Source organism: Wolffia australiana, chromosome 16 (assembly GCF_029677425.1).
Source record: "Wolffia australiana isolate 7733 chromosome 16, ASM2967742v1".
Taxonomy (NCBI): domain Eukaryota; kingdom Viridiplantae; phylum Streptophyta; class Magnoliopsida; order Alismatales; family Araceae; genus Wolffia; species Wolffia australiana.
Window position 1 is genome coordinate 1,445,590 of NC_135850.1, and position 15,330 is coordinate 1,460,919.

Genomic DNA, 15,330 nt, shown 5'->3' on the forward strand with positions numbered 1-15,330 from the left:
TATGATTGTGTCCAGCATGGAGTTGTGGACTAGAAATGTACCTAGGCACACGATGCTAACAGAAAAGATCTCCATCTCTATGAATCAAAGCTCACACCTGTGTGTATAATCTATCAAGACAAGATGTGCCCTTTATGGATCAGCGACCTGGAGGACCAAGTAACCACTATATCTAGAGAGCCCAAAGTTGAACGCAGTCAAACATAGTCAAATCTTAGGTATAGTTATCCAAAGTTAATGAGAAACCATCGCTAATAGAGCACATAACTCCCACTTATAATATTTGTTTGGTCCAAAATGGTTAAAAACAATGTGGTCAATGACAGCCAATATCCCTCACAATGAGTTCTGAAACATGTAAAGATCCTTGATTGAAATTTAGATTAGTTATTCCCAGCTCAATCCCAACCCTTTACATAGCTAACCCCAATATTTTCCAACACGATTATTTGCATATGTAGTTCTTTCATGTAACACATAGATTGAAGAGCATAGTTTCTATACCACATCAGCTCCCTCTGCAAGTTGAAACTGTACTTGATACTTCTTTGATGGGTCACATGTTAATAAAACGCCCAACACTTTCTGAAATCCATGGCATTCAGGTAATAGCAATGATCAAATTTTGATGAATTTTGATTTTAGTATTTTATTTCGCACCTTTGTGACCATCAAAATAACATTTGATCAATTGAGGTGAACAAATATTCAACTCAGGGGTGAAATATTGATGGCCTCTTATATTCATACATGATGACTTTATCCATTGAAGTAGACAGAGTATAAGTTCTCTTGGTATTCATATTCATGAGAGTATATGGTTCTTACCTTTTTTACTGTGTGGAAAATGGTTCTAGCCTACCATTTTTTATTGGCTAATGTACTATAATCGCTTATATTGTAACCCTAGTTGTTTAAATTTTGTTTCTATTTGACTTTATTTGATAAATTCTATTAGAAATTCAGTGATCAATTTTCTAATTAACAATTTTTAGGAATTTTTTGTTAAATAAAATATGTTGAAAATAGATACCATATTTAATTAAATATTTTATTATGATGGAATGGAATTTTTTAATGATATGAATTTTTTTTATTATTTCATCAATGCATTGAATATAAAAGAAAGATCAAAGTTTTAAATGAATTTCAATTTTTAAATATAATCTCATGTACTTTTGCAAGTGTTCTTGATAAATATTGTGCATGTGATGGGTCTTCTTCATTATTTACAATTTCAGAGGTTCCACCTGATGATATGCGATCCAGGCTACTTGGAGGATAAGTGTGGTTTCCTTCTGAATAGGTACATGTGGTTATCCGAGGGGTCAAATTTAAGATTGATAAACTCAAAGATTGGGGTTTCCACACGTCATTGGTACTTTTGAGTTTAGTAAATGAAAATATAAACCTGTATTCACATAAGTGAATCTAGGTAGTGATTAGTACAGATCGCCTCCATAGGGAACGATATTCAAGGATGTAATATTCTTTAAATAGTGATTAAGGAGATTAGGGGATATTCATAAAAAATATGAGTAGAGAGTGATGAACCCAAAATTAGGCATGAAGTTCAACATTTTTAAGGTAATGTTTGCATCATTTTACTCATATTGTCTTGATTTTGATATGCATTCATATTCAATGCACTAAAGAGGCCATTTTAATTAAAAAACTAGTTTTAATATAATTTTTACATAACTTTGAGGCCCGATAACTTTCATTGAAAGTATGTTCCAAAAAATTTACTTTTAATGGGTTTAATTATTCTCACCAGTATATTATTTTACATTATGTATGGATAAAGTTAAATATAAAGTACTAATTAAAAGATAAGAGAGCGAGAACAAAGAAAAAAGGGGTTATAGTGAAGCACCAATGGCTAGGCCAGGTGAAAAAGCATTCAAAATAGCCGTCAGCCGGCAAGCATTAAAAACTCAAGCCCAGCCTCAGTAGGAAAATGCCACCATGCAAGCAGAGGCACATAGTGACAACACTGCAAGGAGCACACAAAATGCCACCACAGAACACCCAAGAAAGCCCAAAGGGAAGGCCAGCACAGATGTCAGCCCATGCAACCACGCGGAAGGGAGATTAATAACTTTGTGTGTATTCATTAATAACCCCTTTTATTCATGACATCCAAGTTCATGGATTAATATCACACATTTCATAAGTTTATTTTCAATAATAAATCATATACTTGCGAGAATTCACTTTTATCATGTTATCCTTATTGTTATATAATTTTAGTAGTTTTAATTTTTTTCTAAAATCATATGCATCAAGAAATCAATTTTACACGTCACAGTTTTTTATCATATTTATTGTTGTGCTTTATGAATTTAAATCACTTTTATCGGTATTAATTCCATGTATCCACATGTCACGTATGTTTTTGCCCAATTTAACCTATGATGGGACAGATCAATGATTTGAAAATTCATCAGCGTGGAATCGTGATATACAATGTCACTATGAGACAATCATAGGAGGGATGACATTAATTTTAGTGGCCCAAGACACACGTGAGAGCTAGAAAATCAGAGGTTTAAAATCACAATAAATGTGATGTAACACATGAATGATAAGCCAAGAATATGGGTGAATTATCCAAATAAAATCCCTTATTGTTGTCAATTTTAGCTTATACAATAAAATTTATAAAACCCTAAGTTAAGATGTGTAGTGCTATATTTAATTATTATCCAAGGGAAGCTGGTAAGCAATTCAATTACGTATCCAATTGAGTTATCTGGCCCTAATTACGGTTAATTTAATCTTCAATCAAGATCAAATTACCCTAATTATATGAAGAATTTAGAAAGAAGGGTAGAAAAGATGGGAAGAACAGAAAAATTTGGGATCTCTAAATTGACTTATTTGATCCAATAAAAAGGATCACAGGAGTCAAGTATCGGGGTTAAGAAGGAAATTTAATGTGAATTTGTTCTTTTGAGGGACTTGGCCATCCAAAATAACTCATTAATTTTACCATACTTATCTATTCTTACATAGAAATCAATCCATTTTTTATTCTTAGTGTGAAAATGGAACAGTTAGCTTAACTCAATAATCGCTCATGTCAATCCTATAAAGGGCTTGTACATGCCGCTCAAGCCAAGAGATTTAGAATTTCAGACAAAGATAAACAAGAGCAATCAGAAATTTCACTAACAAATAATCCAAATTACACTAAAATTCAAATCCAAATCCAATGAAATAAAAAATACCAAATGCAGTTGATACAGGCTGCTTCTCCTCTCTGTCTTGCAGTGTGAAAGAGCCCCTTCTAGAATGACCTCATCAACTTGAATTTCTGTTTTTATGCTTAGGTTAAATGGCAATAATTACCATTTACCCCCAATAATTAATTAATATTTAACCATTTATGTAGGCTTGATCTGAATGATCCAACTGTACAAATAGAAAACAAAAGTCAAGATGAGCAAGCCCATAAATTTTGAGCTCAATCTGACTTTCAGGTTAAGAGTAATTAATAAATGAATATTGGTTAATCTTAGCAATTGGATTAATATATCAATTTTTTAATTACACTTTGAATTATATGCAATTCCGTGTCTCTTCCTGATTGGCTGGAGAAATTTTAGACTCATTTTGGTGGGTTCTTTCTCGGCGCCCCACGTACCCCCCGGCGTGAAATAAGAGAAAATATAAAATGAACGAAATACATATCAATTTGCACTTACATGTGCGCTTTTACCTGCGACAACCAATCCGGTCGCCCCACATCAACTCCCCTGCATGCGTCTGTGTATGTGCCACATGAGTGGTGCACTGACCACCCTCAAGACACATCTCTACAAGCTGATAAGTCCAAATTTTGGGGTTTTATGTCATTGTTTTAATTCAGACTTAACAATAAAAAATTTTATGAAAATCTCCACTTAAATACTCTTAAATTAATATAGGGCAAGTGGGTCGATCCACAGCGAGTCAGAAATTTAATTTCAGAATTTTTACCAAACTTGGAATGAAGAAAACGAGTTTGCAATACACTTTCTCAGATTTTTTCTAGATTTTTAATTAATTTATACAATTTCATATGATTCAAATTGAAGCAGAGATACAAATAAAAACTCTAGAAATAGTATACAGTAATTTTACTATTTTTTATTAACAACATAAATAAAAAATAAATATTTTTAAAATTTTATGGAATTTAAGTTACACCAAAAACCACTTGAAATATGAAAAATGAGAGTTAGAGATTTTCGAATTTTTTTAGATGTTAAAATCACTGAAAATCAATTATATGAATTTATGGAAATTTCATATTTTTTGGAATTTTTAAATGCATAAAACATTTTTTCCTATTTTCCTGATTTTTCCTATTTTAAATAATTTTCAAATGCTAAAAAATAGAGAAATTACCTGCACCGGCGATCGTCGGCGGGCGTCGGAGCGGCGGCTGCGGCAGCAGACCGGTGGGCCTGGTCTGGCTTGTTTGTCTTTCTCTGTGCTGACCTACACGGGCCTTGTCTGGCCCGTTTAGACAACCTATTGGGTCAGCCCAATGGGGTCAGCACAATTGGGTGAGCTCAATTGGGCTTGGCCTAATGTGGTCAGGACTTGGCCAATTTGGCTAAGTCTTGAACAGGTACTCCTGTGCCCTGTGTTCGTGCGCTCTGCCTGTATGCGGAGTGGCGGGCAGAGGGGTATCCCTGCGGCATAAGCTCCGCACGATAGCGCACGAAAATGGGGGGAAAATTGAGTTTTTAAAAGGATAAAACTGACTTTTGAATGGGATTTTTTGGGTTTTGAAATGGAAATTATGGGGAATCTAGAAAGAGATAGGAATTTATTTTAGAGAGATAAATAAATGAGTTTAGATAGGGGAAATGACTGAAATGAAGAGATAGAGAGAGAAAATGAAGAGAGATTGTAGAAGGAGCTTGAGAGGGAATTTGAAGGTGCAAATGAAGGAGATTTTTTATGAAATTTTGAGGAGGTGAACTAGGGATATGGATGAAGGTCTACAGAGATATAGGGAAATATTTTAAAGAGATAAATAAATGGTTTAGAGAGAGAAAAGGTCAAAATGAGGAGATAGAGAGAAAATGAAGAAGAGGGTAGAGAGAGTTTGAGATGGAATTTGAAGGTGGAAATGTAGGATATTTTTTATGAAATTTTGAGGGGAGGAACTTGGGATATGGATGAAAGTATAGGGAGATAAAGGGCTAATTCTAGAGAAGCAAGTAGGGAAAATGAGTGTTTAGAGTGAGAAAGTGATGGATTTTAAGGGTAAATGGATAGATAATGATGGGAAAAGGGAAATCTAACTTCCTAAAATCTCAATGCAAGACTAATGAGCCCTCAATTCTTCATCTCAAGTCTGTATCATTAAAATCTTCTAGGATCAAACGTTTATCAATGCACACAAGAGTTGAGATTGAGTGAAAACTTCAATAACCTTATATCAAGCATGTTGAGCAACTTGGATTCTAAAATATGCCTTGTCCTGCTGTCCAGCCACTTTCTGGAACACTTCCAGAATGAGGTGAAATGAGGGAGGAAAATATTATTAATACATTTGAAGAATTACTCAAATACCCCTATGGATATTTTCTATTTTATTTTCTTTCCATTTTTGTCTCTTTTTCTCCTGGGGTTGAGACCTTCCCCTTTTGATCTTCAACTTCTTCCTTTGGAATGATTTTGAGAGCCCAATGGGTAGGACAGGTCATGTCCCATATCCTTCATATTTCTCTTTTGAAGGCCCACAACACCCTTTTCTCCTTTCAAGCCCCTTGAGAATCACTAAACTCTCAAAAATTCTCCAACTCTTTAAGAATTACCATCTTCTCATTCTTGTAAATTTATGCATATGTGAGACTATAGAATACTCATCAGTACAAAAACTACTTGACTTCAAAGAAGTCAAGGATTTTAGTAAAAAATAATCATAATGTGCAAAAATTAGAATTTATAGCTAGTGCATAAATATTTAGTTAATTCAAGTGATAACATGATAAATTCTAAATTAATAATACCAAAAACATCTAAAATATATGGAAATATACGTGCATTTATCATGTTATCACTAGCCATATTAAAGCTGTCAGATTCCCTTTTGGCGATCAAGATCTTGCCATGGAATCACTAATGGAATTTTGTGACATTTTGCGTCAAAGTCCCTGCTTTTATTCACGCCCACAAACTGGCGCCACCCAAAAGTAATTGTAAATATGGCACTCCACTTACTCTCTCCTCCATATTTTCCTAAAAACTATAGAAAATTCATATTAATTCAATCAGACCTTGCAACTATTTTTATACGATATTTATGCCTGCAATCACGCGACCGAGAGATGTTTTAAGGACATATTTGCAACCAAATTTAAAAATGGTCCCTCAGACTTGGTGTTTGTCCAACTGATATCCCTCTGATATCTGATATCGGACAACCGATATCCAATATCCGATATCGGCAATAAAATTGGGACGATGCCTGATATTGGATATCAGATATCAGTCGATATCCGTCTTTGAAGTGTGGAGGAATATCGGTGACAGAAACCGGTGATCCACGAACTAGACGGATCTCGGATATCGTATATCGGTTACCGATATCTGGATATCAGTTTCGATATCCGGATATCGGTAACTGGTAATCGGATATTTTTTCCGAATTTCTCGCAATCCCATATGGTAGATTTCTAAATTTTTTTAAGGTTTAAAGTCGGTCCTGTCGTTTTTCATATAAGACCCTGTATTACGTTGCGCACGCAAACAGATGCTGCATGTGACATTATTAGAGCAATGCCCCTCTGACTTTATATTATCCAAATTTGAGTAGGAGATCTTGTCCGCCATCCATGAAGGTGCCAAACAAAATTTTGTATTTTTGATTCAAAACTTCAAATCAAAGGAGATTCGAAAGTTTCAAATCAAAAATACATGAAATAATGTTTTAGATGTTGGATACCGGCATTCGATATCCAACATCGAAAACCGATGTTGTCATCTTCCCCCTAAGACGGAGGCGGATGATGACATCAAGATGGATATCGATATTGGATATCTTCACTATAGCAACCGATATCCGATATCGATATCCAAAATCCGAATATCGAAAAAAGCAGATACTGGAAATTCCCTTTCCGGTATCCAATACAGCTTCCGTCCTGGTACCGTCATCTGATACCGGTATCGGGACGGGCGACCACTACTCTGACTTTCCAAATTACTTTGAACTCCTATTTTTGTTATAATTGTATTCTTTTTCTATTTCAAAAGTTATTTCTTCCTCGAATAAATTCCCAAAGAATTGATAAAAATCTAGAAAATTTAGTAATTTATCCCCACATTAATGAACATTAAAATTAATTTTTAAACCTCAAATTTCCATTTGAATAGAGTTATTCCAAGCTTAAATAAATTTCATAAGTTAACTGAAAATTAGGATAAAATCAGAATTCACTTGGAATATTAATTAACATGCAAATATATGATAGCAACCCTATTTTAAACTCTTTAAATGGATAAAAGTGTAGTAATGATTTGAACTAAGCACAGAATTTAGGATTTTATCAATGGACACATGACATAGTGAAAATATCCCAAGACTTTCATTGAGATAAATTCATGCACACATTACTAATTTTTTTTTGGAAACTCATTAGGGGGCTTAAAAGCTTAAAAGATATTGATGACTCTATGTTGCTGAAATTAGTGGCATAAGGTGCCAAACTCTTTTTTTTTAATTAGTGTTCTTTATTTTTCTCAAAGGAATTATTTGGTAGCAATTAGATGCAGTTTTTATGCCAATAACGAATCACATATCCCATGTTTCAAAATCATCGACAATAACCATCAAGACATATAGAGGAATTAAATTAGATCAAACAAGAGGGTTTGAAACCAAATTTTGACAGCTTCTTTATATCTTTCTTGTCTATTAATCTATAGGACATACATATATATTGTGTGTGTGTGTCCTAGTATTATGTAAAAACATTTTGGATTTTGCCCCTAAGATTGGTGATTTAGAAGGACATAAATTTATTTCATAACTTCATTATTCATATTGGTTTCAAAAATGTGTACCATCAGGATAATATAAACGTTTTTAAACTAACGGATATCTATGAATCATTAATACATTTTTTAACCATAAAAATCCATAAATTATTTTAGATTTTTTCCTTATTATATCTGATAGTCAGCCCATTGCTCTTTGGCATCATACCGTTAATCATATTCGTAGATCTTAACAATCCTGATCTTTACAAGAAAATCAGGATACTCTAGATTATCTATCTTCACTTCATCTGCTCACCTATTTCACTCTTATACCTAAATATATCCATCTTCATGGAAACTAAATTCCAGACTGATATATCATCCTTTTTTGTGTTTTGACCCATTTATTCACTCTATACATTTTACTTAGTGATTCAATAAATTGTATTGCATGTCTAAGGCCTAAAAAAGGACTGTTGGATTCTAGAGGCCTTGATTTAGATGAACACAAGGATTCCATGTAGCGGAAGACATAACATAATCATAATGGCATCAACAAAAATATTGAAACACATCATCTATGCATGGATTGCATCTGTGATTTCTTGGCTCTTGGTGAGAAACAAGCTGAGCTGCTCATGTGTATCATCTCTAGAGGTATCCACATTGTTCATGACATGTTTAATCTCCTCCTTTGCCTTGACGAATTTTGTTGACCCTCAATCGTCTTTGTTACATCGTCCCAATTGCATTAGGATTCAAGTGGAGGTGTAGGGAGAAGGGAGAAGAAGGGAAGCCTCCTGAACAATTCTGACCTGGGTGAATTTTGTTCAAGGCCTTCCCCTATTTATACTAAGTGGGTATTTTTCATAAAAACCCCCAAAACATAAGAGTAACTTCTAAGTCCAAATGACCATTTGCTTGTGACCCTCTAGGCCCATGCATCAGTCTAGTTAATGACTCTAGTTCCCTAATAAACTTTGTTGGCCTTATAAATTAATTAACTATATCATCATATAAGTTAATTAATCTCACATCAATTTAACCAAATTGATAGGTTATGGTCAACTATCAAACCCTAATTGATCATTTGAGTTAGTACTAATGTGTTTGCAATTCATTAGAGAACTCTTCTTTGATATTTCACTACCTTGGCCAAGGAATTCATGGCATCGTCTTACTTGAGTTGTCTCCTCTTACATTGAGGGTGGACGATCTTTTCTTGACCGCGCAATCGTCTTCATGAACTTCATGGTGCACCCGAACTAAGACTATTTAGAATCCTATGATTGGAGACTTGTAGATCAATGTCAAAGTGCAACTGTCTCTCCACAATATATCTTTGGTGTCTCAGGTCTAAGGACCACTTACGCAACTTTGACACAAATCAACATGATTGAAAGTTCTTTTTTAACATGATTGAGAGTTGGTATAACAAACTTTAGGGATTCGTACGAATCAATTAATTGAACTCTTTCCACTAAAGAGCAACCAGCTCAACCACCCGAATACTTTAATGACGGGTCTGTCACGAGCCCATTGACTTGACCCATTGTCTCCATATTAATGGATGTGGGACCAGCCATACTCATCGTATGAGTGCTGCTATATAGTGTTATTCTATCTAGATACTTCAATGTCCTTCTCAAGTATATGTAGTATAGGAATATTTAGAACACATGCTTAAAGAGTAATGAACTCCATGTTATGATCTATTCATAATTAACTAAGTTCGATTGTGTATTCATGGACTTCATTATAAGCATTACACATGCACCGTTATGAATATATTCTACTAATGAACATGGAATGAGATATGGAATATGCGATTAGCTTGCCAGCCACATATATTTCCATTAAGGACATAATCAATCATCATTTTTGGATTTATCAGGCGCTTAAGCATTCCATCTTCTAAACATAGCACTAAGATTTTGAACTTTATCGAACTGCTAAGTTATTAAAATCTATAACTTAACATATATGAATATTAATTATTTTTTATATTTATGAAAAACTGAAAACTTGAGTAGCCGTCAACAAAGTTTTATTCGATGAAAATCTTCGCAAATCATTTTATAATCAAAGATGACATTTTGATGTAACATAAAAAATTTTTGCTAAATAGAATCATAGATTTTTATTAAATAAATGTGGAGGTCCATACAACTCTATATTCAAGTTCAAGCAAATTGATCTCCCCAAAAATCAAATGAATAACTCCTATTCTAGAAAAATAATCAGAGAACTTCAAGCCAGTTTCCAAATCATATGCCTAATGGTGGTTTGAAATATCCATAGTAAAAATGAGGGGACCAGTTCAGGATGTGTTAATTCTAGAACAGTTGAATGAATATGAAAAAGGACCAAGCAGGAGTTGTAAGAAAATTCTTATTGGGCCAACAAATACGATAGATTTGAGGCCCATCTAAAACGACTACAACTGGCGAGCGTACTATAAATAGCGCGTGAGAACGAGACCTGAAGGTTCTGAAAGCATTCAAGAAGCGGGGTGAAGTGGGGAGAGATTCGAGCAGATCTCTTGCAGAGGAGCAATGGCGGCTGCCTCGGTAGACCGCAGATTTCTCTCAGCGGTGAACGTGAGCGCGTCGTCGTTGTCCCTCGTTGGCTCGGCATTCGTCGTGCTCTGCTACCTTCTTTTTAAAGAACTCCGGAAATTCTCCTTCACGTTAATCTTCTTCCTCGCTCTCTCGGTGAGTTGTGCACAGCACTGCATTTTTTTTTTTTTTTGATTCTCAGTTGGAGTTCAACCTGCTCTTCAAAGGGCGTGCAGATCGTCAGTAAATTTGGAAGAAAAATGATAAATTGAATGTAATGTTTTCAGCATCGTCTTGAAAATTAACTCAGGAAATAGTTGCTTCAAGAAGAATTTTGATCTCGCGTTGGATGGTCGTTTCGGGGACGAAGTGTCGATATGTGGAAACTTCCTTTTTGCGTTCATGAAAGGTGAGGTTAGTGGGTATCTGAATACCTGCTTGATTACCGTAGAATGAAACATATGTGTGGGATAATGAAATCCCAAAGTCGGTTCTTTGGTGATGTGAGACACATGTTCAGCAGAAGTTAAGGCTCTGTCTTCAACTTCTGCAAAAGCTATGAATGTAGGGGATTGTTTGGTAGCATTGCAATTTCCAAGACACTAAGGGAATCACCCAAATAAATTCCATACCTGTCTCTGGTACCGCATTCCGCATTTAGACGAAAGGATAAAAAGGAGAATCAATCGATTTTCTGATTTTTCCTGAGATATTCATTCACTCTACGTTTAAATCAATCATCTGATCCTGAGTGATTCAAATTTATTCTCTCGTTGGACTGTAGGTCCCAAGTGGAATGAACCAATTTCGATTTCTTTCCTTGATTTTTCATCTCTACAAATGTTCTTTCTTAAAATTCGTCTGAAACTTCGTCCCATCCAATCATTTGGGTGTAAAATCAAGTATTTAATTCAATTAGGGTCTATTGTCTCTTTTGCGCCCGTCTTAATTGATGATAGTCGGCGCAACTGTGTTCTTTAGATTGGAATCCATTGAGTGATTTCTCTAATTTAGAGAGGCGTGATCTCAGCCAATATGTTATTTTGATATTTTTATGTTTATTTTTTACGAAATTTCGCTGGTGATCCATAACTTTTGCATGTTCTTTTGACTGGGATTAACCAAAGCTACTATTTTCTTGGAAAAAATAGTAGCTTTGGTAAAATAGTTGAGAATGAATTAAGCAACAATATATTTTTGGTATAAAAGTAACCAAAGCTATTATTTTACCAAAAATATAGTGTTGGTTAATTTAGTTTCTAATCTGCTCATTCTTTTGCAGAGTGATTCCCAGATTTTAGATCGTTGATTTTTAAGACCTTCTACTTCATCTGGTGGCAAATCTTACTCTTAAACTCTCATTCATGACAATTTTCATTATTATGCCTGATTTATTTTGACTTCTACTGTTTCTGCTCCTTTAATTTGTGCGTTCTATTTTTTGAAGCAAAGTTTATATTGTTAATCCGCTCTAATTTCCGTCTGTTTCTTGTGCAGGATATGCTCTACAGTTTCTTCACCATTGTCGGGTATGCCTTATGTTGTTGAAGTTTAATGATGGTTGTCGATAATTTGAGGTTAATCTTGCATTAAAATACTGAAAAATAAATATGATTTAACGTTTGTCATTTGTTAAAATTCTCGTTTTGTAATCAAACTTCCACTGTTTTGCGGAATAAGCCAGAACTTAACCAACTTCTCATAAAATGTCAAATACTGGCATTTTTTTTCTCACTGCTCGACCCCACATGGCGGCCCAGGTTGACCCAACACATCCAATAAACTTATGTTCTTACTATTCTAATTTGGTTAGCGTTTTAATAAGAGATATCGAATATTAGAGACTGATAATTTTATTCGGTAAGCAAGCATTGTATGATGCTTTCAATGGCCTTTGATGTTCAAATCACATCCTTGAAGTTTTAGGAGGTTAATTAGGGTTTTATCCTGTTTCAGGGATCCTTCAAATGGGTTCTTTTGCTATGCCCAGGACTACAGTGCGCATTTCTTCTGCGTAGCTTCTTTCCTGTGGACAACAACTATTGCTTTTACTCTTCACCGCACAGTTGTCAGACATAAAACTGACGTGGAAGATTTGGGATCATTTTTCCACTTGTATGTCTGGGGTACGCATTTTCTTAAGAAATTCTTTGGAATATTTTTTCACTCTCAAGCGTCATGAAACATGATACGACACAAGTAGCCTGATAGGGCATTGATTATCGCTGGATTTATTCTACTGTTATTCCCCATTTTGTCTGCATAAAAGGAAATATCTTGTCTAGATGATCATGGTGTTTTTAGTTGTAAGGTAATGTTGTTGACTACTTTAAGCGACACTGCTATTCCAAGTGTCTAACTTCCGTATTTGATTCTCTTGTAGGATAACATTCTTTATTCATAATTAATTTTTTTTTAAGTTGCCTAATTCGATTACTTATTTGCCTAGGCACATCTCTCGCTATGACTGTCATTCGGTCCATAGGCAATGATTACGGGCGCTTTGGAACCTGGTGTTTGACTGAAACGGCCCGCAGAGAGAAGGTATTAGTACCCTTTTCCTGATATTCGTACATTTAAGAATCCCTTGAAATCTTAGTACCGTTTTGCTGTGCTTTTTCTTGAAATTCTGCGGTGACTTAATTGCAACTCATTATCTCATTTTGCCAGCATTACAGGCTGTGGAGACTCTTGATGATTTCGTTTATCCAATGAAATTACAGAATTCTTAATTTTTTATCGATTATGTAGATCATATCTCATTTCTCTAAGTTCGTAAATCCTTCTGCAGCACAATCGTGAGGGCTCGTTGGTTAATATCATCTGCATATTTACAATGAGCCTTCACTAAACTTATTTCCAATGACGTCTAGACTAGCTCATGTTGCATATCAATTTGTCTGAAAATTCTGCTATTTTCTTTCTTGAAGTAAAATCTCTGAAAATTATCAAGCTTAACCCATGCCATAATATAGTTCAAAAGCGTTCATCTTGACCCGCTAACTCATGTTTCTTTGCATTAATCCTACTGCAGGCAATTCACTTTTTAACATTTTATATTCCGCTTTGGGGTGCAATTTTGTACAACGGAATCACTTACTTCCAAGTGATTCGTACCCTTAAGAATGTGACAAGGGTAAGGTGCAGTAATGTTATTCCTCGGACTTATGATTAATTTTAAGTCGGTCCATTAATCAGTTCCTGATTTATTTAAACTACTGTTGATTCTTTTTTTCTGGTAGCTTGCTGTTGGGATGTCCGATCAATCTTATCAACTCGGCTCGCGGTCTGACATGAAGGTCTGGGGTGCAACTTTCTATAAACTTTTATATGAAGAGATTTCATCATTACTAGAATTAAAAGTTTATTTACGTAATTTTTCTCATCCTTGTTTCGAACTAAAAGACCTTGTTTCGAACTAAAAAAAAACTTTTATTTTTGCATCATTTTTCTCATCCTTTATCTTTTTTTTCTCTACTCATAGGCATTACACCGGTGGGGCTATTATCCTTTGATATTGATCGGATCATGGGCATTCGGTACAATTAACCGTGTGCATGATTTCATCAACCCGGGCAACAAGCTCTTTTGGCTTTCGTTCTTGGATGTCGGCTCGTCTGCGCTCATGGTACTATTGGCTAAAAAATAATTACGTAAAAAAGATGAAGATGGTCTATTTTAATTTATGAACTGATGTATGCGCTCTTTTTGAAAAAAAAAAATTGTGTGGTTTTATTCCAGGGCCTGTTCAACTCGATTGCTTACGGACTCAACTCCTCTGTTCGACGTGCCCTTGCAGAACGGTTCCAGCTGTAAGTGAACGCTGTACTTCTTAATTCCATCGAAAATATTGCTCATGAAAGTAGAAATATCAGAACCGTATATTTTCCGTAATTTAGCTCATTGGATGGTATTATATTCTAAAGTATTTAAACGTTAATAAGGAATATATCGATATTTTATTTGGCTATGGTCTGAAGAAATTTGGTCAACAGATGCTTCCAAGGGAACTGCTCACCTCTGTGGTTATCGAATCTGCTCAGCCGTCGAAGTCAACAGCAGGTCAGTGAGTTGACATCGCTGAAATCCGAAGCTCAGCCGTGAGGTCAACGATGTGCCCCCCATTGTAAAAACAGTAAACGAAAAGTCAATGCCAACGGAAGAGATCGTGACCGTCAAAGTCGTGATCTTTGATTATTTTTCGTGGTCCCCCTCGTTGACCGTGTAGGTAGTGGCTGCTGGTTGTGGGGTCTGAGCATTGCCCATTTTATTAATGTATGTTGTAATTCTAAATATTCCATTTTAGTGTCAACGCCTCTCTCACCATCTTGCGGTTCCTAAATTCGTGCATGCCTTACTGCGGGTTAAGAGAGAGAGATAGAGACAGAGATAGACAGAGAAACTTATAAAGATAGACACAGAGAGGCAGAGGGAGAGAGAGAGAGAGCCAGAGAGAGCTATGGACAGAAAGAGAGAATGAGAGAGAGATCGACAGAAAGAGAGAAAGGCACAGAGAGAGATACATAGACAAGGAGAGAGATTGACATAGAGATATATAGACAAAAAGAGAGAAAGAGAGAGAGATTGACTGAGAGATGGAGGGAGAGAAAGACAGAGAGAGAGAGACTGAGAGGGAGGCAGAGAGAGAGAGAGGGAGAGAGAGACTGAGAGGGAGGCAGAGAGAGAGATAGACAGAAAACAGAGAAAGAGAAAGAAAGAGAGAGAGAGAGAGAGAGAAAACAGAGAGAGATAGAGAAAGAAAGAGAGACAGACAGAGAGATAGAGA

General features: G+C 35.3%; 1 protein-coding gene across 4 annotated transcripts; it reads left to right on the forward strand.

Annotated features, from left to right (window-relative positions):
• Positions 1-10,477: 10,477 nt before the first annotated feature.
• On the forward strand, positions 10,478-14,856 carry GCR1 (G-protein-coupled receptor 1). 4 transcript variants are annotated; one of them, XM_078588659.1, is made up of 11 exons: positions 10,564-10,700; positions 10,832-10,953; positions 11,827-11,878; positions 12,042-12,073; positions 12,501-12,670; positions 12,994-13,088; positions 13,579-13,680; positions 13,787-13,843; positions 14,029-14,172; positions 14,286-14,356; positions 14,540-14,856. In XM_078588659.1, the coding sequence occupies exons 4-11, from the start codon at positions 12,045-12,047 to the stop codon at positions 14,646-14,648; spliced, it is 777 nt and encodes a 258-aa protein (XP_078444785.1). In that variant the 5' UTR covers positions 10,564-10,700; positions 10,832-10,953; positions 11,827-11,878; positions 12,042-12,044; the 3' UTR covers positions 14,649-14,856. The 4 variants fall into 4 exon arrangements, with proteins under 4 accessions (XP_078444782.1, XP_078444784.1, XP_078444785.1 ...); XM_078588658.1 differs by lacking the exon at positions 11,827-11,878 and having other exon boundaries at positions 10,561-10,700; positions 10,855-10,953; XM_078588657.1 differs by lacking the exon at positions 11,827-11,878.
• Positions 14,857-15,330: the final 474 nt, after the last annotated feature.